The following is a 26237-nucleotide window of genomic DNA, read 5'->3' as shown; positions in this document are numbered from 1 at the left end:
TTTTACATTTATAGTAAATAGACTGATATTAAAGGATTTGGCAAAAATAACCCATGAAAAATGTCTTAAATATTTTTTAAACAACTCTAAATGCCCAAAATTGTCTTAAAAACCACTCTGAATAAGATGACCTTCCACATTAATCCTTTTCTAAGTGATATATTGTCAATGCCAAATATACTTAATTGTTTTCTAAAACTTTTAAAAGACCCTATGAATGATTACCAATACATAATATATTGTACAAATCTTCATATGACCAGAGATCAAGCCCTCTATTGGGGCACAACTCCATAGCGTTTTAATGCCCCAAAAATGTAGGAGAGTGTGGGAGCAGACAGGTTCTCGTGCTTGGAGTGTGGGAGCAGACAGGTTCTCGTGCTTGAAATTAAACAAAGTTGCAACCTTGTGCGGGAAAGCAGAAGATCAAAGACACACACACCAGTACCCCCCCCCTTAAAAACGGTCTGGGGGGCTCACAAAAGCCTGAGTAGACGATAAAATGACCCAAAGTTTTTTTGAAAGTGAAATATCCCTTTAACATGTTGTCCCTGCTACCTGCATGTCACACAGTTAACATGTTGTCCCTGCTACCTTCATGTCACACAACAGTTAACATGTTGTCCCTGCTACCTGCATGTCACACAACAGTTAAGATGTTGTCCCTGTTATCTGTATGTCACACAACAGTTAAGATGTTGTCCCTGCTACCTTCATGTCACACAACAGTTAACATGTTGTCCCTGCTACCTGCATGTCACACAACAGTTAAGATGTTGTCGCTGTTACCTGTATGTCACACAACAGTTAAGATGTTGTCCCTGCTACCTGCATGTCACACAACAGTTAACATGTTGTCCCTGCTACCTGCATGTCACACAACAGTTAACATGTTGTCCCTGTTACCTGTATGTCACACAACAGTTAAGATGTTGTCCCTGCTACCTTCATGTCACACAACAGTTAAGATGTTGTCCCTGCTACCTGCATGTCACACAACAGTTAACATGTTGTCCCTGCTACCTGCATGTCACACAACAGTTAACATGTTGTCCCTGTTACCTGTATGTCACACAACAGTTAAGATGTTGTCCCTGTTACCTTCATGTCACACAACAGTTAACATGTTGTCCCTGCTACCTGCATGTCACACAACAGTTAAGATGTTGTCCCTGTTACCTGTATGTCACACAACAGTTAAGATGTTGTCCCTGTTACCTGTATGTCACACAACAGTTAAGATGTTGTCCCTGTTACCTGCATGTCACACAACAGTTAAGATGTTGTCCCTGTTACCTGTATGTCACACAACAGTTAAGATGTTGTCCCTGCTACCTGTATGTCACACAACAGTTAAGATGTTGTCCCTGCTACCTGCATGTCACACAACAGTTAAGATGTTGTCCCTGCTACCTGTATGTCACACAACAGTTAAGATGTTGTCCCTGTTACCTGTATGTCACACAACAGTTAAGATGTTGTCCCTGCTACCTGCATGTCACACAACAGTTAACATGTTGTCCCTGCTACCTGCATGTCACACAACAGTTAAGATGTTGTCCCTGTTACCTGTATGTCACACAACAGTTAAGATGTTGTCCCTGCTACCTTCATGTCACACAACAGTTAATATGTTGTCCCTGCTACCTGCATGTCACACAACAGTTAAGATGTTGTCCCTGTTACCTGTATGTCACACAACAGTTAAGATGTTGTCCCTGTTACCTGCATGTCACACAACAGTTAACATGTTGTCCCTGCTACCTGTATGTCACGCAACAGTTAAGATGTTGTCCCTGCTACCACTAAGTGACTGTCACTTCCTGTTTCAGATTATTTTGGGCACCCCTTCTAGGATGTGTTAGGATGACCCAAGGGACATATGTGCCAAATTGTATGCTTTTTGGAGATTCTATAGGCTTTTTGAGTCAATCGCCAGCACTGTAGGCGGCCATTTTCAATTTAGTCAATAACTCACTTCCTGTTGAAGACTTTTTTGGGCACCCCTTTTAGGATGTCTTAGGATGACCCAAGGGACATGTGTGACACATTTTATACTTTTTGGAGATTCTTTAGTTGTCTTTTGAGTCAATCGACAACACTAGGCGGCCATTTTCAATTTGGTCAATAACTCACTTCCTGTTTCAGATTTTTTTGGGCACCCCTTCTAGGATGTCATAGGATGACCCAAGGGACATGTGTGCCACATTTTATGCTTTTTGGAGATTATTTTGGTGTCTTTTGAGTCAACGGTCAACAGTTTAGGTGGCCATTTTGGATTTTGTCCATAACTCACTTCCTGTTTAAGATTTTTTTGGGCACCCCTTCTAGGATGTTTTAGGATGACCCAAGGGACATCTGTATCAAATTTCATGCTTTTATCCGCCGCGTAACGATTTTTCACTTAGTACCCCCTACTATAAAGGTTAGAAGTGACATTGTTGAGCAGTGCCATTTTCTTAGTTAGTGCTGCATTCATAAATGACGATTGCTCATTCAATGTGGCAAATGAAAAAAAGCTTACAGCACCTGGTATTCCCAGGCGGTCTCCCATCCAAGTACTAACCAGGCCCGACCCTGCTTAGCTTCCTAGATCGGACGAGATCGGGCGTGTTCAGGGTGGTATGGCCGTAAGCAACAGCATAACGGCCGGTAGGTCTTATATAGATGACAGTGGCCCTGCTGTGGAGTGTGTTTATTCCTCTATTATAGGCTGGGCTGCTAAAGGTTAGAAGTGACATTGTTGAGCAGTGCCATTTTCTTAGTTAGTGCTGCATTCATAAATGACGATTGCTCATTCAATGTGGCAAATGAAAAAAAGCTTACAGCACCTGGTATTCCCAGGCGGTCTCCCATCCAAGTACTAACCAGGCCCGACCCTGCTTAGCTTCCGAGATCGGACGAGATCGGGCGTGTTCAGGGTGGTATGGCCGTAAGCAACAGCATAACGGCCGGTAGGTCTTATATAGATGACAGTGGCCCTGCTGTGGAGTGTGTTTATTCCTCTATTATAGGCTGGGCTGCTAAAGGTTAGAAGTGACATTGTTGAGCAGTGCCATTTTCTTAGTTAGTGCTGCATTCATAAATGACGATTGCTCATTCAATGTGGCAAATGAAAAAAAGCTTACAGCACCTGGTATTCCCAGGCGGTCTCCCATCCAAGTACTAACCAGGCCCGACCCTGCTTAGCTTCCGAGATCGGACGAGATCGGGCGTGTTCAGGGTGGTATGGCCGTAAGCAACAGCCTAACGGCCGGTAGGTCTTATATAGATGACAGTGGCCCTGCTGTGGAGTGTGTTTATTCCTCTATTATAGGCTGGGCTGCTAAAGGTTAGATGTGACATTGTTGAGCAGTGCCATTTTCTTAGTTAGTGCTGCATTCATAAATGACGATTGCTCATTCAATGTGGCAAATGAAAAAAAGCTTACAGCACCTGGTATTCCCAGGCGGTCTCCCATCCAAGTACTAACCAGGCCCGACCCTGCTTAGCTTCCGAGATCGGACGAGATCGGGCGTGTTCAGGGTGGTATGGCCGTAAGCAACAGCATAACGGCCGGTAGGTCTTATATAGATGACAGTGGCCCTGCTGTGGAGTGTGTTTATTCCTCTATTATAGGCTGGGCTGCTAAAGGTTAGAAGTGACATTGTTGAGCAGTGCCATTTTCTTAGTTAGTGCTGCATTCATAAATGACGATTGCTCATTCAATGTGGCAAATGAAAAAAAGCTTACAGCACCTGGTATTCCCAGGCGGTCTCCCATCCAAGTACTAACCAGGCCCGACCCTGCTTAGCTTCCGAGATCGGACGAGATCGGGCGTGTTCAGGGTGGTATGGCCGTAAGCAACAGCATAACGGCCGGTAGGTCTTATATAGATGACAGTGGCCCTGCTGTGGAGTGTGTTTATTCCTCTATTATAGGCTGGGCTGCTAAAGGTTAGAAGTGACATTGTTGAGCAGTGCCATTTTCTTAGTTAGTGCTGCATTCATAAATGACGATTGCTCATTCAATGTGGCAAATGAAAAAAAGCTTACAGCACCTGGTATTCCCAGGCGGTCTCCCATCCAAGTACTAACCAGGCCCGACCCTGCTTAGCTTCCGAGATCGGACGAGATCGGGCGTGTTCAGGGTGGTATGGCCGTAAGCAACAGCATAACGGCCGGTAGGTCTTATATAGATGACAGTGGCCCTGCTGTGGAGTGTGTTTATTCCTCTATTATAGGCTGGGCTGCTAAAGGTTAGAAGTGACATTGTTGAGCAGTGCCATTTTCTTAGTTAGTGCTGCATTCATAAATGACGATTGCTCATTCAATGTGGCAAATGAAAAAAAGCTTACAGCACCTGGTATTCCCAGGCGGTCTCCCATCCAAGTACTAACCAGGCCCGACCCTGCTTAGCTTCCGAGATCGGACGAGATCGGGCGTGTTCAGGGTGGTATGGCCGTAAGCAACAGCATAACGGCCGGTAGGTCTTATATAGATGACAGTGGCCCTGCTGTGGAGTGTGTTTATTCCTCTATTATAGGCTGGGCTGCTAAAGGTTAGAAGTGACATTGTTGAGCAGTGCCATTTTCTTAGTTAGTGCTGCATTCATAAATGACGATTGCTCATTCAATGTGGCAAATGAAAAAAAGCTTACAGCACCTGGTATTCCCAGGCGGTCTCCCATCCAAGTACTAACCAGGCCCGACCCTGCTTAGCTTCCGAGATCGGACGAGATCGGGCGTGTTCAGGGTGGTATGGCCGTAAGCAACAGCCTAACGGCCGGTAGGTCTTATATAGATGACAGTGGCCCTGCTGTGGAGTGTGTTTATTCCTCTATTATAGGCTGGGCTGCTAAAGGTTAGAAGTGACATTGTTGAGCAGTGCCATTTTCTTAGTTAGTGCTGCATTCATAAATGACGATTGCTCATTCAATGTGGCAAATGAAAAAAAGCTTACAGCACCTGGTATTCCCAGGCGGTCTCCCATCCAAGTACTAACCAGGCCCGACCCTGCTTAGCTTCCGAGATCGGACGAGATCGGGCGTGTTCAGGGTGGTATGGCCGTAAGCAACAGCCTAACGGCCGGTAGGTCTTATATAGATGACAGTGGCCCTGCTGTGGAGTGTGTTTATTCCTCTATTATAGGCTGGGCTGCTAAAGGTTAGATGTGACATTGTTGAGCAGTGCCATTTTCTTAGTTAGTGCTGCATTCATAAATGACGATTGCTCATTCAATGTGGCAAATGAAAAAAAGCTTACAGCACCTGGTATTCCCAGGCGGTCTCCCATCCAAGTACTAACCAGGCCCGACCCTGCTTAGCTTCCGAGATCGGACGAGATCGGGCGTGTTCAGGGTGGTATGGCCGTAAGCAACAGCATAACGGCCGGTAGGTCTTATATAGATGACAGTGGCCCTGCTGTGGAGTGTGTTTATTCCTCTATTATAGGCTGGGCTGCTAAAGGTTAGAAGTGACATTGTTGAGCAGTGCCATTTTCTTAGTTAGTGCTGCATTCATAAATGACGATTGCTCATTCAATGTGGCAAATGAAAAAAAGCTTACAGCACCTGGTATTCCCAGGCGGTCTCCCATCCAAGTACTAACCAGGCCCGACCCTGCTTAGCTTCCGAGATCGGACGAGATCGGGCGTGTTCAGGGTGGTATGGCCGTAAGCAACAGCATAACGGCCGGTAGGTCTTATATAGATGACAGTGGCCCTGCTGTGGAGTGTGTTTATTCCTCTATTATAGGCTGGGCTGCTAAAGGTTAGAAGTGACATTGTTGAGCAGTGCCATTTTCTTAGTTAGTGCTGCATTCATAAATGACGTTTGCTCATTCAATGTGGCAAATGAAAAAAAGCTTACAGCACCTGGTATTCCCAGGCGGTCTCCCATCCAAGTACTAACCAGGCCCGACCCTGCTTAGCTTCCGAGATCGGACGAGATCGGGCGTGTTCAGGGTGGTATGGCCGTAAGCAACAGCATAACGGCCGGTAGGTCTTATATAGATGACAGTGGCCCTGCTGTGGAGTGTGTTTATTCCTCTATTATAGGCTGGGCTGCTAAAGGTTAGAAGTGACATTGTTGAGCAGTGCCATTTTCTTAGTTAGTGCTGCATTCATAAATGACGATTGCTCATTCAATGTGGCAAATGAAAAAAAGCTTACAGCACCTGGTATTCCCAGGCGGTCTCCCATCCAAGTACTAACCAGGCCCGACCCTGCTTAGCTTCCGAGATCGGACGAGATCGGGCGTGTTCAGGGTGGTATGGCCGTAAGCAACAGCATAACGGCCGGTAGGTCTTATATAGATGACAGTGGCCCTGCTGTGGAGTGTGTTTATTCCTCTATTATAGGCTGGGCTGCTAAAGGTTAGAAGTGACATTGTTGAGCAGTGCCATTTTCTTAGTTAGTGCTGCATTCATAAATGACGATTGCTCATTCAATGTGGCAAATGAAAAAAAGCTTACAGCACCTGGTATTCCCAGGCGGTCTCCCATCCAAGTACTAACCAGGCCCGACCCTGCTTAGCTTCCGAGATCGGACGAGATCGGGCGTGTTCAGGGTGGTATGGCCGTAAGCAACAGCCTAACGGCCGGTAGGTCTTATATAGATGACAGTGGCCCTGCTGTGGAGTGTGTTTATTCCTCTATTATAGGCTGGGCTGCTAAAGGTTAGAAGTGACATTGTTGAGCAGTGCCATTTTCTTAGTTAGTGCTGCATTCATAAATGACGATTGCTCATTCAATGTGGCAAATGAAAAAAAGCTTACAGCACCTGGTATTCCCAGGCGGTCTCCCATCCAAGTACTAACCAGGCCCGACCCTGCTTAGCTTCCGAGATCGGACGAGATCGGGCGTGTTCAGGGTGGTATGGCCGTAAGCAACAGCATAACGGCCGGTAGGTCTTATATAGATGACAGTGGCCCTGCTGTGGAGTGTGTTTATTCCTCTATTATAGGCTGGGCTGCTAAAGGTTAGAAGTGACATTGTTGAGCAGTGCCATTTTCTTAGTTAGTGCTGCATTCATAAATGACGATTGCTCATTCAATGTGGCAAATGAAAAAAAGCTTACAGCACCTGGTATTCCCAGGCGGTCTCCCATCCAAGTACTAACCAGGCCCGACCCTGCTTAGCTTCCGAGATCGGGCGTGTTCAGGGTGGTATGGCCGTCAGGGACGCCGGAAGGGGTTAAATAGTGGGGGGACAGTGATGACGTCATGACTCCCCCCTTCCCCCCGTCCCCCCACCCACTGCGTTGTGGGCAAGTACGCGTGCGAAGCGCGCGCGATTTTTTTTGCTTAATTAATTCATTAAATGACCATAAAACAGTTAACAACACTCTACCCATCCCAGTGTGTCCCATCCTCAAATGTTTTACTTAAGTAAAAGTATCAAGGGTTAGAAAACTTTTTTCTGCATAATGAGTAGCCTACTTTTACTTTTGGTACTTTAAATACATTTTGATACTAATACTTTTCTACTTTTACTCAAGTACATTTTGAATACCTTACTTTTACTTGTAACAGAGTATTTTTACTTGAAGAATTGATACTTTGATACTTTTGTTTAAGTAAAAAATTTGAGTACTTTTTCCACCACTGCTCCCTCGTCCTGTGTGCACTAACAGTCACTCACTGCATGCACTGAATAGTATTCAGTGCATGCAGTGAGTGACTGTTAGTGCACACAGGACGAGGGAGTCGAGGGACACAGCATAGCGACCTTTCATTTCAATAAGGGCAGACGGCAGAGCCAAAACCTGCAGAACATGTTTAGCACAGCCACAGAGATCAAGACTTGTTTATTAGAGGCAATTAGCATGTCTGGCTGGGGCCGCTTGACAATGGGAATGGTGGGGTGGGCGGAGGCTGCGGATACTGCGCCGGTAGAGAGAAAAAAATACATTTTTTTTTTCTCCAATTTTTTTTATATATATATATAAAAAAAGAAGTCGATAGCTGAACACAGAGGACCGTGTGACCCCGCCTCCGGCGTCTATGCCACCTACTGTACTAACATGGACTTCTACTACTTCACATTAGGCAAATATCATTATTTAAAGCTGTTTAATATTTAAGTTTCTTTTAGTTAATAAAATGTTACTTTGACCAATCTGTATGGTAGAGTATGTTAATACAATATAACTTACAGTGGTGGAAAGTAACTAATTACATTTACTGAAGCACTGCCCTTAAATTTTTTACTGGAGTATTTCCAATGTTCTATACTTTAATATCTACTGTACTACATCTCAGAGGCAAATATTGTACTTTTATTTCACTACAATTATTTGAAAACATTAGTTACTGATTAAAATTAACCACTTTAGCCCTATTTAAACTTTGATTATTTGAAAATAGCAAGCTTGTTGATCTGCTCTTTTCAAATGATTTTTTATAAACTTTATGCATATACCTTGTGAAACAGGACATTCTACATAATGAGTACTTTTACTTTTGGTACTTTAAGTATATTTTGATGGCCAATACTTTTGTACTTTTACTCAAGTAAATTTGGATTACCAGACTTTTACTTGTAACATATTTCTACATTTCTACATTGCAGTATTGATACTTTTACTTAAGTAAAACATTTAAGTACTTTTTCCACCACTGGTTGCAAGTGGCCCATACAGCCCCCCTGTCCTGACAAAGACAAACAGTGAAAACGGAGAAAAAAAAACACACAGACATAGGGTAGAACATATGGTGTTTTTATGTGCTCCTGTCTGCCTTCTGAACATTCGAACAGATTTCAAATAGCAAAAGAAAAAGTACTTTTTCCACCACTGATGGCTTTGGTCTGGTCTCCCTGCTCTTCTGTTGAGACATAGATCCTTTTACTGGTTTGAGTTTGACACAAATTTTGACCTGAAGGTCAAATTTGTATTTCTCCCAGAGCAAGCAGGCAGACTCTTAGCTCAGTGGTGGAAATAATGTCAGCATTTGCATAGGAGACTTGCATAGGAGACCCAGGACCTCAAATCCTGGGTAGAACAGGAAAGTTACATAACGCAGCTTTATGATTGATTTCTTTATTTCAGTGGTTCTCAAACATGTTTTAATTTCAAGGATCCCATAACTCTGAGAGTTACAGACCTGAAAGGTCCATTTGGAAACCCCTCAAGGAACCCTGAGGGTCCCTGGTCCCCACTTTGAGAACCACTGCTCTATTTAATAGAGAATTAATATATTTTAATAATAATAGTTATGTGCATCCATGTGATGTTTTTTCGTTATAGTTATTCTATGGACCACCGGAGAGACGGGTGACAGCCGGAATGTAGACGGGTGACAGCCGGAATGTAGACGGCATCCGGGAGCAGTATGGTTTGGCGCCCCAGCCTGTGTCTTCCGTGAGGAAGAAGCCCAAGTCGGGGCTTGATCGACCCCGGCTGGGTCACCTGGGCGAGGGTGTATGTTGCGAGACCCGAAACACCTGTTGACCCTAGGCTACAACACTGATGATACGTCCCAGGTGCATCCATGTGATGTTTTTTCGTTATAGTTATACCCCCTTGTCAAAGTCCAACAATTGTAATTTAGATGATGATTCGGAAAATTATAAATATTCATAACAGAGATGGACATTAAACAACTTCCAAGCCCAGCCACATTGTCATTCAAATTGCCTACCCTGAAAGAAGTGCAGCGATATTGTTTTCACATCGCACAATGTTTTTGCAGGAGAATATAAGGCTAATCAGTTTTTAAAGTGGGATTTACTGATAAATAAAAGCCTTTAATGATCACCCACCTATGGAAGACCATCAGTTCCCAAATTAAATAAATAAGAACCACCATTAAAAAAACAGAGAAATAAATACATAAACTTATTTAATTAATTTTATGTTTTTTTCTCCAACTTTTTATTTCATGAGACATATTTATTAAATTTTTCTCCAACTTTTTATTTCATGAGACATATTTATTTTATTTATTTCATGGCATGGCCGATTGGCCGTCTGTAATTCAGCCAGGACAGTGCTGGTGCTGGATCATTCAGGTGATCAGGTCAAACAGTGTGCTTCTATTGTGCATGTTGGCTCTACCCTACAATTTCATGTCAATAAGTCTGACGTGAAAAAGGTCTATACAGAATAAATGCTAAGGAGGAGTACTGAATACATAAATATACTCAGCCTCAACAGTAAGTGTTGCCAAAACAGCAGCTCCTACTTATTCTATAAAAATGAGTGTGTTATTTGGTACTATTCTTCACATTATGTTTATGTTGATGACAGCTGTGGAACACGATGCGTTGCACTGCGCTCTCTGTTGACCAACCTGAAAATCCTGCACTGCTGGATTTGTGAAATGACAGGGACCAGCTAAAACTGACAAATGAACTGTTCTATTCCAACACGTAAGGGTGATTTATGCTTACTTAGGCCCCGGTGTTGCGCAGGCATTACTGTCACAAAATGGTGTAAAAGCAACAAAAAAAAGAAAAAAACATGTTAAGAAGCATTTTATGTATAAAGAAACTCCCTTTTGCATGTGCAAAGTCATCTATATTTGGAAAGCTGACTGACTTTGTGACCTATGACTATTTCAGGTGTTGGTCATGGTGTTGTGTGAATTTATCAATTTCACTGACACAAAAGGCTTGATGAAGTTTTATTGTTCTTTTTCAGCAGTTATCCATGCACCACATCTACAATATTATATTCCACCAAGCTGCAGTGACATAGAATTATGTAATATTGTTTGTTAAACATTCTGTTCCTTATTTTTTCTGTATACAAGGGAACCCTTACAACCAAAATTACCCAGGAAACCTTTATACCATGAACATCAATAGAATCTGGAAAATAACGATCGAATATGGAAGGATTACTGACACACACATGGTACAAAAAAAAAAAAATTGTAGGATTAGTGTGATAAACACTTAATTCTTCTCCAATAATGACCGTCCCTTGACGTGACACCTTACAGCAGTACTAAAATAGCGAGCACCCATGCTGTGCGACGCAGACCCTGAGAGCAAAGCAAAGTCAAACAGGTGTTACGCAAACATGTGTGCAGCAACAGAAAGCAAAGGAGTGACTCGTCTGATAGTCACAGCAGAGAGCGATGTCCCGCCAAGTGAGATCTTTGAGAGGTTTAAGGCCTCAAGGTAATGACTTACAGTATGCATTTGGTGATGGCTATTGATAAACGTTGCAGTCTGGGTTTTCTTTAATCGGTGAGGTACAGTATATTTTAATACTAATTGTTTGAGTTACAGAATGAGAAATCCGGACCATGTGTGGAGCAGAGGTATACGTAGCTTCAGAGCAGTGACACACATCAAAGTGCGAGCTAAGCTACATGTACAGTAACACAGTTGCAGTGAGTCTTAAGAGGTTCATACTCAAGTTGCGTGACGGTGTGTTTTCTCTGCACGACACTGACACGCAATCTAGTATAAATCGGGCATTAAATAAACAAACAGAATGCAGTGTCAGTATCTTCCACCCTGCACATAAAGATACAGGACAATTAAAACCCGCTACCTAGTCGTTGCCCCCCCCCCCCCCCCAGCCCCTGATTGATCATTTTTTTGTATTCTGACAATGGAATGTTATTCCTCTCTTCTCTACCCTTGCTTCGGTTCCAATAGATCAAGGGACGAGCAGCAGAGAAACCCAAAGCTATAGGCTACGTTTTAAGGATTAACAGCAGGATTATAACATCAGTGGTCAATAGGTTTTCTCCAGTCTTCAGGCTGATAGCATATCTACATTAGTACAACTGATTAGCTGGATTTGAATATAGGTGGTCATGATAAAGTGGTCCAGTAGACCTTAGTGTCAATGGAACAGCAGGTCTGTGGTGGCATGACCACACAGACAGCAACCACCAGAAACATTGACAAAGACAAGTCAGAGAGAAACTCCCAGACATAGTTTAGCTACACAACCACAACTACAGCCTAAAACAGACCCCCCCATTTCAGTGTGTGTATAATGGTATAAACAGGAAATGTATCTAGTCTCCAACTAAAGATGCTACACAAGAATCACAGAATAAGCCTCCCACCGTTTGCCACTGGACAAAATGCTACAGTCACACACCCTAACCCCACCCAGAGACACTGTGTTCATTATCATCAGGTTCCAACACATTGAGACAGATCTATATACAGAGTGTTACATAGGCAGAGACGAGAGTGAAAGCTTTACACTTAAGAGAGTATCACTATGAAATGTTTGTGTGTGTGTGTGTGTGTGTGTGTGTGTGTGTGTGTGTGTGTGTGTGTGTGTGTGTGTGTGTGTGTGTGTGTGTGTGTGTGTGTGTGTGTGTGTGTGTGTGTGTGTGTGTGTGTGTCTGTCTCTCCAGGGTATTGCGCAAAAGTGTGAGTAATATAGATGAAGAACCAGACGGTCAGCAGCAGTTCTGTCCTTCTTGCAATTGCTTGGAGGGGCAGAGACAGTAGGGTGATGGTCTCTCACCCTCTATTTTCCTGCACTCAACCTAAAAGTCTCAGCAACGCTGTGATCCTGGAGGAAGAGGAGATGACAGATGAGATAAAGAAATGCAGTACACGAATAATAGCTTGATATCGTTGCTGTCGGGCAGAAACCTCTCATCTCCATGTTGTACAATGTAAAATGATTTTTTTTTGTGTTTTTTTCCCGTAAATTAACGTCACACAAAAGCATCAAAAGTAGCAGATCTGGAAGCTGTTTTGGACATAAGAGCTTTCCACCCCGACAGAGACGATCTGTGCAAAGTAAACATCGACATCATCCTGACTTGTTTTGAGTCGAGACTTTGTTTATAAGCCACTCGTTCGTTGGGTTCTTTAACAAATTTACTTTTTCTAGCGTTTGGTATTATATCACAGTTTGTTTCAAACTCTCATTGTGATTGGCTGAGAGGCATTGCAATAAGTGCCAATATCTCGACAACAAGCACTCCGAACGCCACCTTGTTACCTTACCTGTACCTAGCAACGGCCGCCGCCAGCTGTATTTTATTTTTCATTATTATTTTAATAAATATTGATAATTAAACTGTGGTATAATCACAATAATACACTCACGGTTGTGCTATACCATGATATTGGTACTACATGATAGAGGTACTCTGTCTATGTGAGTGTGTTCCTCTACCTGGCTACTGGACGTCCAGTTTGCCAGGACTGATGCTGTGGATGAGCTGAGAGGATTCGGAGGCGGCGGCATTGCAGGCCTGTATCAGCAGGTTCTTGTTGAGGTCCCCCAGCTTGGGGTACGAAGGCATTTCCTCACCCTGCCCTGGGCCCCGCCCCTGGGCAGCGAGGTCCAACAGGTGCTCCAGGTTGCGGGCGTTGCTCATGTCGCCCTCTATTCCCTCAATGACCGGTGAGAAGTCCTGAGCGCTGGCTTGCTCGTCCCTAGACACCGGGCTGCATGGAGACACACACCTGTGTTTACACTGCAATGCCAGTATTGCCGGCTAAAACATTCATATAAATTGCCGGCATAGGCAAGGAGGGGGGGGGACTCTTCCAGAGTTGTTCACACATTGTGCTCCTTACCGCCATGTGACTGTTCTCACTAGAGATGAATGTTTCCGGTACAGTACTTCATACTCACGCAAGAGGTGTCTATAAGCATGCAAGACTAGGCATTTGGAGATGAAAAAAATAAATATGTAATTGGGATGAACATAAACAATAAATATACATCTGCATTCTGCAGACTGGAAGACAGTTGAATTTCCTCTAATGCGCAGAACAAGTTCTGCCAGGGAACTGGCCGACCATTGGTAGGTCTCAGCTCCATGCTTCTATTCTCAACCAATTACATACTGCCTTCATGATAGAGCACACTATTTAAATGGGGACGTTTCATTGCTCATTGCTTGCTTGCTGTTTGCTGCTGCCTACTGCTGTCTGTGCTGCTGCTTGCTGCTTCTGTTTTAAAACTTGCTGCTCACCCTCCACCACCCCACCTGTTGTTTTGGATCTACTTTTATGTACAATGGGGAATTCTGAATCCCTATAGGTAGGGAGATGTGATGTGCTTTCTCAGGGTACCTCAAAGTAGATCAAACACACACATACACACAGATATCCTACCTGACATCCATGGACTGTACTCCGTCAGAGAGTTCGTCCACGCAGCTCTTAGTCTCCAGGGGTCCCAGTGAGATGATGGGGGCCTCGGGCCCTGGAATCAGGGCCTCCTCCTCCTCTAAAGCCCCATCAGCTTCACTCCTCACCTCAGGCACTGGAGGAACACACATGGTTGTAATAAAGTAAATCTACAAGCTCACAACGTAGATCGGGCTAAAAACCTACGGCGGGTGGTGAGGACGGCTGAGTGCATAATGGGAGGTGAGCTTCCCTCCCTCCAGGAACTGCATGAGAAGCGGTGCATGCTAATAGTCAACGCTCATCGTATCATCAAGGACATTCACCACCCCAAACACAATCTGTTTACACCACTACTGCGACCGCGGCCAGGCAAGGAGGTCTACCGCAGTATCAAGGGCAAGACCACCAGATTTCTGAACAGCTTCCACCCGGCATAGCTGGCTACCATCAGACTGTTGAACAAGGCCTGAACACCGCCTGTCACCAGACTGGTCTGCCACACTGGAACACTTTCCTTTGATGGACGACGGACTGTTTTGCCTCATGTTGGATACCTCCCTTCATGTGGATACCTCCTATGTGGACTTCTTTCCTGTGTGGATCTACCATGTGGATGTTTACCTGCCGGTGTGCTGCAACTTTTTGCCAGTGGTGTAAAGTAACTACTGTACATGTACTCAAGTACTGTACAGTTTGAGGTATTTTTTACTTTCTTCAGTATTAACAATTTTCAATACTTTTACTTCTACCCCACTACATCTCAGAGGAAAATATTGTACTTTTACTCCACTACAATTATATGAAAGCTTTAGTTACTATTCACTTTGTAGATTTTCATTATTATTTCAAAACACACCAACCACTTTAGCCCTACATATTCACCTGTTTCCTAGGCTGTGTGTTTTCCACTTCCTGTCGATTTCATTGGATATCATTGGTCATCTGACCAGTTTCATTGGATTTCATTGGATCAAATCGACAGGAAGTGGAAAACACACAGCCTAGGAAACAGGTGAATACATTTTGGCCATTTGAAAATAGCAGATCTACAAGCTCACAATGCGTCGCATGTGAGCTTGTAGATCGGCTATTTTCAAAATATAGATTACAGGGGGGTCCCCAGCCAAAGTAGTTAATATAGCATCACAATCATTTTAACCCCTTTATCCATTTATATGTTGGAAATTCAAAAAAAGCAGATCTACAAGCTTGTACATCTGCTATTTTTGAAAATCTTTGAAAAATATCGTAATTGTTTGAAAACAAAATAATAATTTTGCATTTCTTTAACATAAATCTTCTCTTCTGGGCGTCCCTGGCACAAGATATTTTTCAGATGGGGGTCCGCAGCCAAATACATATCATTTTGGGGGTCCTTGACATGAATAATTTTGAGAACCACTGCTGTAGACCTTTGGTAAAACGTCATGCTCTTTCTGACCATGGGAGGGAGCTGCAGTCCAGCTCTACAGGACACTGCTGAGTCACACTGCAGCTGACTCACATCACATCACACCACACACTGCACACACACACACACGCACACGCACACGCACACGCACGCGCACGCACACGCACACACAGACACACTTTACTGTTTTTTTGTGCTTTCTTTATGATGTGTGCTGTTTATTGTTTACTACTACCTGATGTCTTTGTATATTTGAAATTGAAAATTGAAAAAAATCCTTTAGCTCAAGTAAAAAGGACATATCCAAACATTTTCCACCGTCAGTGAGAATGTACAAACATTCCTGTGTCAAACATTCCATGTTTCAACTCAGTACAGATAATCCTGAAATCTTTGCACATCTTTCTGCCAATACACCAGATGTTGTTTTTGTTGTCAACAAAGTCTCCAAATCAGTTTTGATTCTTGAAGTGGCCTGACTGCCCCTTTGACTCTAGCTTAGAGGAAGCTTTTATGACTAAAGTCATTAAATGCCAGCCACTCCTCCATACCATCACAGAGCTAGGTTATAGGTGCAATTCTACTTGTGTTTGGCAGCCTAGTAGGACATTGGTTCATAGGTTGGTTGTAAGAAGCTTCAAACAACTTGGGATGCCAAAAAAAGCAGCTAAACGGCCTGCAAAATTCAGCGCACTCTATTTTATCAATAGCCGCCAAACCTGGCAAAGATGCTGTTATTTGTAGCCCTGAGGGGTGTTTGGGTAGTTGTCCATGATTTGCTGACTGCACTTTTTACAGCATCTTTTAAATATCTGTGTCCTTGTATTGTGTCTCTTATGTGGACATAAATACATTATTATTATTATTACATTATTGTGTGTGTGTGTGTGTGTGTGTGTGTGTGTGTGTGTGTGTGTGTGTGTGTGTGTGTGTGTGTGTGTGTGTGTGTGTGTGTGTGTGTGTGTGTGTGTGTGTGTGTGTGTGTGTGTGTGTGTGTGTGTGTGTGTGTACACAAGTTAGAGATGGTATACAGTTGTATGTACGCATCACGGTACCTGGAGCAGAAGGCATGTCTACTTCACTCTTCCGTGTCCTCTTCATAATCTCCTCAATTCTCTGCAGGGTTGGATGAGACACAGGAAAAAAAAGGCAAACAAAACAAACAAATTTTTACTATTTGAGGTAAATGTGAAGACTATAAGGTATCAACAGAAATGTATCATCATTCGGTACAGATGGACATGTTGATTTTTATCACAGGCTGTAGCGCTCGCAATCACCATTAAAAATTACTATTATATGCCAGAGCTCGGTGCCCTTCATAATCAGACTAATTGATAAAAAATCGATTAAAATGTATTTGTGTAAAAGCAGTCCTCAGTGTTACTCCAGGATGTTTTTTTACACATTAATAATGATTTCAACATATTAGACAAACAAAAAACATGTTATTTACACAGCACTGATGACAGTGCTGTCAAATCACCAAAGCCGCAGCATCACTTAAAATAAAAACCTGTGGAATATTTCCAAGCTAGTCTTAAATCTCTCAACAGTTAACAGACATTGATCACGTTGCATGGACAGCTTTCTTCGTCTCTCTCAACTAGAGTCCTTGGCCTGAAAAACATTGAAGAACCCTGCTGTATAGTACTGTAGATATAGATAGATATACAGTACCTAGATATATAGATAGATAGATAGATAGATAGATAGATAGATAGATAGATAGATAGATAGACAGATAGACAGATAGATAGCTAGCGCTGTACATTTTTTTTATCTAAATCTTTTTTGTTCTTCAGTGAGTGTAAATGTACTGAAATCCAATGCAAGGGGAACTTTAACACTCGATGAGTGCATACTATGTGTGTATACCTTCTTCCTCACTAGTCTCTCCTGTTCCTCCTGGATGTGCAGTAGCTCTCGTTCCTGCATCTTCCTCTCTGCCTCCCGCTGAGCGCGCAGAAAAGCCTCCTCTCTCTGAAAGCAGTATGGTCGATTCGATTGTTATGAGAGAGTTATGAATTACTGATGACTCTTTTCATTGGTTTGTTTCTACAGTAGGCTGCTGGTTCATTCGCCGGTGCCCCCTAGGTGAGGGCAACAGCCTGATTAAATGTTAATTGAAAATAAGCCAACATTAGCACAAACATAAGCTAAGCTATACTCGGATAAACCCAATACCGTTTCTGTCAAGTGACAATGCGTCTGGCCTTGTAAGAGAAATTACCGTACAGATAGTAACAGACAGATTTGTAAGGGTAAAATTCAAACATCACAGTAGTAATAGTATTACACAGGCTCCCTCAGTGTCAAAAAATGTATTTCAAAATACTACTGTTGGACTATAAAGCTTTGAATGTTTTAGGGCCAAAACAAAATACATTTCTGATCTTGTGCTACTTTTTTTTTTTACATTTGCGTGACGCTGTGGTAGGCTATGATCAAGTGGGGCATTCATTTACGAAAAAACACAAAAGGTTATACTAGATAAGAGGTTTCTGCCCGACAGCAACAATAAGAAGACTGAATTAAATTCATTTCTACTCTTGATCACCATCGTTTACTCTGACCTCTCTGTCCAGCTGGTCCTGCATGTCCTTCCATCGTTGCTCCTTCTGTCTTCGCTCTTCCTCCTCCCTGGTCCTCCTTTCCTCCTCACGCCTCACTTTATCCTCCTCTGCTTGTAGTGCAGCTCTCTCTTGGCGCACGCGCTCCTCCTCCTGTCTCCTCTGCTCCTCCTCGGCCCTCAGCCTTACGGAGGAGGCGGAGAGAAACAAAGAATGAAACACACAAATGCATTAAGAGATACATGACACATACAGACACTACAGGAAAGGTATTGACTAAATGTCATATTGTCAAAATCTTATGCAGAATATTGCGATTGTGATATGAATCACAATACTTGTTGCTAATCAATTGCTAATCAATATGGTTTTTCAGCACCAAAAACAGGGAGTTAAATGGAGAATGTAATCCTAATCCTTGATCAATAAGTTTCAAAATAGTTTTCCTGTAATGAACAAGTGGCTCTAATTACCATAGCACTAGTGCATAATCAGGATTAGTTTTGTTTGCTTTTTAAGTTGCACGATTCAAAGCACTATCAACATGCTTGGGTGCCAACCCCACACAAAATTAACATAAAAACAAGAACGTATTATGCCAGACAACAGCAGAACAATAGCACTATGATGATCAAAATGTACAAAATGCACTGAACTCCCCACACACATACCTCTCTTCCTCCTGCCTTTGTCTCTCCTCCTGTTCCTTCTGTACTCTGGCCAGGCGGCGTCTTTCGGTCAGCAGTCTGGACGCCTCCTCTGCGTCCGTTGTTCCGCCGAAACTCCTGCCTCCTGTAGGTGTGCTTGGAGACTCTGTGGAGGGGGGGGGGCGGCACAAGGAAGTCAAGAGTCAAGAGTGGGGCATTGAATTGATGAGGACAGGACAAGCGAACTGGTAGACAAACAGAAATGTTTCTGCTTTTATATTGCTCGGTTTTCTCCAGTAGATAGTATATTCTTCTGTATTGCTAATTATCCAGGACCATTTCTATTTTAAATCATACACCTTGTGTATATTTGACATTGTCTATTTGATTTGGCTCTGAGCCTTCCGTGCCTTCCGGAAGGCTCTGTGCCTTCCGTCGGCACAGAGCCTTCCGCTCTGTGCCGACCTGTTCGGTCAGGCGCAGACTGAACAGGTCTTCGCCTGACCTGTTCTTTAATCCTTTCTTCTCTATTATTTCTTTCTCTATTCTAGCTCTTCCTTGTAACTGCAAACGCTGAGAGCTTTCACCTGTAACCATGTGACGTGACAAATCATAAAGCTGATTCTGATTCCGATGTGACCGGACATCGAGAAATCGAGACAAAGGTCAACAACAGACAAACCGATCGGTAAACCACATGATTTGGGGGGGGGGGGGGGGTCCCCAGATGACAGTGAAGTGACAATTTCAAAAAGAAAGAAAAGAAAAAATACAATTACTGCATCAAAAGTTATCAACAAACTATACTATAAAAACTGGTCAAACATTGGCCAAATTGTCAAATTATATAAGAAAGAGGCAATTTAGATTTTATTTTTGCCGATCTACAACGTTGTGAGGCGTTGTGAGCTTGTAGATCGGCTATTTTATCTGTGGAACTGAGCCTCAACTCCTACAATTCCAAGTGCTTGTCAGAGTTCAAATATGATTATTTTGGGGGGTCACGGTCTGAAAAGGTTGAGAACCATTGCGGTAGACAGAGGGATAGAAATGCCTATATGACATCTCTGTCATATAGACGAATCCACAGAGCCCTGCCCAGGGACGTGCTGGCCACTGGGAAATTCGGGAAAATTCCAGAACGGCCGCGCCATTTACGGGCCGCCAGACAGCCGGTGGGCCAACCCAAAAAAAAAAAAGATCACCCCCCCCCCCCCCGTTGACAAAACGGTGGGCCGGTTCGGAGAATCCCAGAGCTGAATTTTGGTCCCAGCACGCCCCTGGCCCTGCCTGGAGCTGCGGTGTCGCGGTGCGAAGCGGCACCCGCTTGACACCGCAGTTATGATTGCCGCTCTGTCTATGGACAGAGAATCCAGCAGCTGGACTGATAGATGTACACATAGACAGAGATATAGATAGAGTCATCAGAAGGCTGACAGACTGGCAGACAGACAGGCAGACAGACAGACAGACACATTTTCTGTTTAGTAGACACTTGGACAGGAAGGCCATCAGACAGGCAGACCTAGAGACCGGCATCGAGAGACATACTGTATAGCACAGTCTATCAAAGATGATACATAGATATACCAACACATACTGTCCATATAGATTTAATGCAGACCGGAAAGAGAGGAGGGAGAGAGGGAGAAATAGAGATAGAGACTGCAGCCAAATAGGGGAAGATGTTCTATCCCACAGGGTAGTTCAAATTTCTCTCTCTCTCTCTCTCTCTCTCTCTCTCTCTCTCTCTCTCTCTCTCTCTCTCTCTCTCTCTCTCTCTCTCTCTCTCTCTCTCTCTCTCTCTATTCAAGGACAGAACATCATTCTGAGGCAGCGGGCTCTGAAAACATCATCATAATTCAGCTCATTGGACACTCTGAGATTAAACAGTAGCTCCATGATGCCAGTGCTTAAGTGCTCCTTCAAATTAGCTGAGGTGGACATTGAAAAAGGTGGGCTCGGACTTAGACACACACACACATAGACACACACACACACGCAATAATTCACAGCTTCCTGCCTCACCTGCAGCCAGTTCTCTGCTGGTGGACTTGGGGATCTTCTTCTCTGACGTTTCGGACTTGGAGATCTTCCTCTCCAGGCTCCCGTGACCTTTGCCCTCGACGTGGCCCCTGTCATCGGTGCCGGGGGTGGAGGGACGCTGTCGGAGAGGGGACGGAGGGTACTGTCCCGGGGAGCAGGGAGACTGTGGCCGGTTCTTGGCCGACCTCACCCTGAAAACCACAACAGATAGATAGAACAAGACTACATGTCAAGAAAAGACTAGAGTTTATGTAATGTAACCACAAAAAAAAGGTGATGCTGCGATCGCACTGGCATATACAAAAGATACAAAGCATATCTGTCGCTTTGAAGCTTTGTATCTGAAGATGAAGCCAGCTCAACTTATGTGTAGCTTTGTAGCTGTTACAAATTTTGTAGCAGCTACAAATGTCACATGTATCTTTGTGTCTTCATGTTGGCTGGCTTCCATTGAAAATGAATAGACTGTATCTCTGTAGCTGCCAGCGTGCCGTGAACGCAGCATGATGGGTGGGCTTCCAAACTGACCCAAAACAAAGAGAACTAATTAAGTTGGAAGATCCTCGAATGCAGCAAATATTCTTTTAGCGCTATTAAAGTACTGCAGAGTGTTACCGTCAGATCCAACGTCCCTATTGGCTAATATGAATTATGCCATGACTTGATCCCATTAACCTATTATTGGCTGTTGCTTAGAGCTGTCCTGAGTCCTGACTACAGGTAATGTGGGCCCAACCACAGGAAAGTGGAGCCACTAATTGGAAAGGGTTGACAGCTGCCCAGAAGAGGAGCATGCAGCAGAGCGCGCCAGAACACCAGGGACCAACTACAAGAGGTAAGCACATCGCGCTGTGCCGTGAAACACATTTCACGGGTTCTGGATTTGTTTCCGTATAGGCTACTATGGCTTGGTGGCAGGTAAGGTTCTCAAAATAGCAGATCTACGAGCTCACAACGTGTCACATTGCGATGTGTTGTGAGCTTGTGGATTTTTCTGACGTACCTCCCCTTTCTGGTTATAATGGAAATGTAAACAAACAAACAAAAAAACATCACAGAACTTTGTGGGTTCTGGTTAACCCTTTCGTTGTCGAAAAGAGCCATTCGAGAGTTACAATAGAAACTAAGCTCTCAGAACCACGTGTTGTTGAATATGCACAGCCAATGAAACTGTTCTGGGAGCCTAGACAACAAGTGCTGATCATAGACTGTAAGGGGAGCCGTGATGTCATCCATTGGTTTCTACGGACTCGCTTTGAAGCTACGATTTCACCAAATTGAAATCCACCATCTTGGCTGCGCTCAGTAGAACCAGTAGAAGCTAGAAGCCCTAGATCAATTTTAAAATGAATAGGACCATAATTTCCAAAAACGCATTTTGATAATTGAAAGAAGACTTTAAACAAGCGACTGGAAGCATTAAGTATTTATGACAATGACAAAGTCGCGTCAAATCACCATTGACTCCAATGGAATGTAAAATCAGCGTTTTAATGACTTCCTTTTTATTGTCTTCATATCCAGAACCGGATGCTTGCCACCCGCGGCTGATTGATAAGATAATGACATTAATGCCCAGCATTGCATCGTAACAAGAGTTCAAACAGCACTTAAACAGCAAGGAACATCGGCAGCTGTTCCTTGCTCCTATAGTGCTGATGGAACTCTGTTTGCTGCATTCAAGGAGCTTCTTGCTTTGTTATTACTTCAATGTTATAGAAATGCAACTACAAAGTCATAACCCTAAATGTTACTAAAATATAAAGTGTGTGTGTGTGTGTGTGTGTGTGTGTGTGTGTGGGGGTGTGTGTGTGTGTGTGTGTGTGTGTGTGTGTGTGTGTGTGTGTGTGTGTGTGTGTGTGTGTGTGTGTGTGTGTGTGTGTGTGTGTGTGTGTGTGTGTGTGTGTGTGTGTGTGTGTGTGTGTGTGTGTGTGTGTGTGTGTGTGTGTGTGTAGTGTACCGTTTAGGTGTGCCAGGGCCTTTGCTCTGGGACCTGAATGAAGCACTGCGGACAGGTGTGGTCGGAGATTCTGTCTGGAAATCACATAATACGATAGAACATTAATGTTTATATTTCAGTACATTCAAGGACCATACCACCGTCCACACTGTACATGTCGTTGCCTACATTCACAGCGTTGGTTATACAGCATTCATCACTTTCCCGTTAATGGCTTCATTTTTAGATTGTGCATTTGTTTAAATTTGTCTCCATAGTCATTACATCAGGGGTCTTCAACGTTTTTCAGGCCAAGGACCCCTTGGCCCAGAAAATTGTGTTGCAGATTAAACGTTTTCGTAGATTTCATAGATAGTTATTTTCAGACATTTAACCACTTAAACCGTCATCAATACTCAATAAACTTGGTCTGCTCTTTTTTCCCTCTACGCCAAACCTCTTTGCCGAAAATAGCCGACCTATAACCTCACAACGCCTCGCAAGGAGTCGCAGCACGAGGCGTTGTGAGCTTGTAGATCTGCTATCTTTGGCAAAATAATTCTCCTCAGAATAGGGATGCTAGGGTTCAAGTGGTTATTGTAAAAAAAAATATCCTATAACTCAAAGATTTGGTGACCCCCCTGTAGTATCTCTGAGGACCCCCTAGGGGTCCCGGACCCCCTGTTGAAGACCCCTGCATTAAAGCTTAAAGCCGGAATAAATGGAGCATAGTGTGAGTTCAGGCTAACTGAACAAACCATGCCCCGCCCTGATTCTTGCCAAGGTGTCTCCTCAGCAGACTCCTGTAAAGCCCACCTCCATCAACGCTGCTGTCACGTGTCACTGGCCTTTCATGTTATTATGGAATGATGTTTAAAACAGCTTCATTTTGCTTACTCATGCTACAGCGTACGCATACCCACCCACAAACTTCCACTAATCCACCTCCACCCTAAGCTCCTCTTTTTATGTCTGCTTTCATCAGTGTCATTGTTACTGCTCTGTCATGTAGGGGGGGGGGGGGTCTTTGCTAGCTGCTCTCTCTGCCCCTGGCATTCTGTAACCTCATTCTCACATGCTCTGCGACCTTGAATTTCGACATGAACCGGTGGTGGGGCTGTATGTGTGAGCGCAAATGTCAAACTCAGTAGACCTGACATGCAACAGACTTGACAATCCACCTCCTTTGAGTTGAGTCACTGTAATGTCCGATTTAGCCCAAACAGCTTAATGTATGAATGGAGTACCAGGTGCATTGAGTTCATGGGTGTGTCGATGACATTCCGAGGACAGAGGAGCCTCCCCAAGGGAGAGAGAGATTTGAGAATTTACCGGGACAAATAAGGTGAGCCAGGGAACGCTATTTGGGGAAAATAGCACACACACCTGGTGTGTGGAGGGGTGGAACATTGATAGCGAACTTCTGCCTCATCTTTGTGCTGTGAGTACTCAGTTATACTTCTGATGAATAAAAGCTTATACTGTAGGTCTCTCAAAGCACACAACCAGTTCACAAATGGATGGGATCTACTCATGTATATTTCTGTGAAATGAAAGGTGAAGGTGGAGGTGTTTAACTGTCCAACTGGGGTCAACTGTCCAAAGTAACGGGGAGGTGGAAAAGAGAGTGCAGGCAGGGTGGAACGGATGGAGAAGAATGTCAGGAGTGATTTGTCACAGAAGGGTACCAGCAAGAGGGAAAGGGAAGGTGTTTAAGACAGTAATGAGACCAGTCATACTGTCCGGCTTTGCAACGGTGGCACTGATGAAAAGACAGGAGGATGTGACAAGGATGGACAAGATCAGAAATACATAACAATTTGGGGGTCCTTGACATGAAAACGTTTGAGAACCATTGCTTTAACAACATTAATTATAATAGTGTGAGTGCGTGCGTGCGTGCGTGCGTGCGTGCGTGCGTGCGTGCGTGCGTGCGTGCGTGCGTGCGTGCGTGCGTGCGTGCGTGCGTGCTTGCGTGTGTGTGTGTGTGCATGTGTGTGAGAGAGAGAGTACTGACTGTGGGAGTCTTGGCTCCCGCGTTCTCCTCAGGGTACCCAGCGACACTCCTTCTGTTGGAGGAACTTCTGTGCGGCTTCGGCGCACTGGGGGCCGCTAAACGGTGGGACACACCAGAGACTGACAGGTCACAGACAGACACAGACAGAAGAACCGCCACCCCCATACACACACACACACACGCACACGCACACGCACACGCACACGCACACGCACACGCACACGCACACACACACGCACACACGCACACACAGAAAAACACACACACAGAAAAACACAAATACAAACACACATCCAGACAGTAAGTCAATAGAACACATTCGCAATTTACAAAAGTCCTTCCCCCTTAAAAGTATAAGAGGATATAGAGCACCGAAGTCTGACATCACTGCCACTAGAGGCCACTATCGCCCTGGATCATGGAGTTATTTTCTCTATTGAAAATCCCCATAGGGAGATCTTAGATCATCGTCATGTCATAAGCACTGCATTCCAAAATAAACAAATCAGCCCGGCAATTTCACTGATATGGATATGAATGAATAATCAACTGACGGTGAAAAAGTACTAATTTATCCAAAGAGTAAGAAAATAAATACATTTAGTTATTATTAAATACATGAAGTTATCAAATGTAACTCAATATCATAAACCACACTGAGTCACATACAGAACCGCAGGGCTGATTTGTTTATTTTTGGAACACGCAATCTGATTTCCCAATGTTGTTTTCAATAGAAAAAATACTTCAGTGACCCAAGGGTAGTGGGAGTGACGTCAGGACTTCGGTACTCTATTATGGCTACTGTATTTATCAAGAGTCTCACTCCATAATGAGATAAATCAAAGAAATGTATCCATAATACATTATTGGAACAGATTGTGGTACTTTTGTACAGGAAAGTATTTCACAACACAGATTGGATCCTCTATCAGTAATAACAAAGCAATGTAAGGTAATGAGTTTGGTTTTTGTTTTGTTTTCCCCAAAGTGGGTATACAACATTTAGAAAAGGAAGTCTTCATACGTAGAATCTCACAGTTCCCATTGTTGGGACATAATATGGGACATAACATGAAAGCCTCTTCACATTTTCATGCAACATAGAATACCTTGATTTGGTCTCCACTTTTAACATGCTATGAAGAATGTTCATAGCATTACTAAAGTAATTAAATTCAACGAGACCATCTTAACTGCCCTTTAAAGTCAATTCAGAAGGCCATGCTTGGGAGTGAAGGGGCATGGTCTAATGGGGTCAGCCGATGAGAACTTTAAGTGCAACATTTTATGGCTACATGGAAGACAATTGGGACTTTTTCAGAAGTCAAATTGATGCAAGCCATCGACCATATTCAGACAGCGGCCGTCCGGACATAATGGCCGCCATGTGATCAATGGGAGTGTGTGTGTGTGTGTGTGTGTGTGTGTGTGTGTGTGTGTGTGTGTGTGTGTGTGTGTGTGTGTGTGTGTGTGTGTGTGTGTGTGTGTGTGTGTGTGTGTGTGTGTGTGTGTGTGTGTGTGTGTGTGTGTGTGTGTGTGTGTGTGGGTG

The 26237-nt window shown here is 43.7% G+C and overlaps 1 protein-coding gene across 1 annotated transcript in view; it reads right to left on the bottom strand.

Annotated features, from left to right (window-relative positions):
- Window positions 1–10657: 10657 nt before the first annotated feature.
- map7d2b (MAP7 domain containing 2b) overlaps window positions 10658–26237 on the bottom strand; it is a 35872-nt gene continuing 20292 nt past the window's right edge. Inside the window, exons 7-16 of the mRNA XM_080417140.1 lie at window positions 24686–24780; window positions 22690–22763; window positions 20712–20920; window positions 18708–18849; window positions 18040–18220; window positions 17342–17446; window positions 16519–16579; window positions 14035–14185; window positions 13085–13359; window positions 10658–12469 (exon numbers count right to left, since the gene is read on the bottom strand). Coding sequence (XP_080273266.1) covers window positions 13089–13359; window positions 14035–14185; window positions 16519–16579; window positions 17342–17446; window positions 18040–18220; window positions 18708–18849; window positions 20712–20920; window positions 22690–22763; window positions 24686–24780 — 1289 coding nt within the window. The 3' untranslated portion in view covers window positions 10658–12469; window positions 13085–13088. The remainder of the gene's footprint in view (window positions 12470–13084; window positions 13360–14034; window positions 14186–16518; window positions 16580–17341; window positions 17447–18039; window positions 18221–18707; window positions 18850–20711; window positions 20921–22689; window positions 22764–24685; window positions 24781–26237) is intronic.

This window comes from Gymnoscopelus braueri (genome assembly GCF_963280865.1).
Source record: "Gymnoscopelus braueri genome assembly, chromosome: 21".
Lineage (NCBI taxonomy): Eukaryota > Metazoa > Chordata > Actinopteri > Myctophiformes > Myctophidae > Gymnoscopelus > Gymnoscopelus braueri.
Note: the sequence above shows the minus strand (reverse complement) of the source record. Positions and strands in the feature narration are given on the sequence as shown.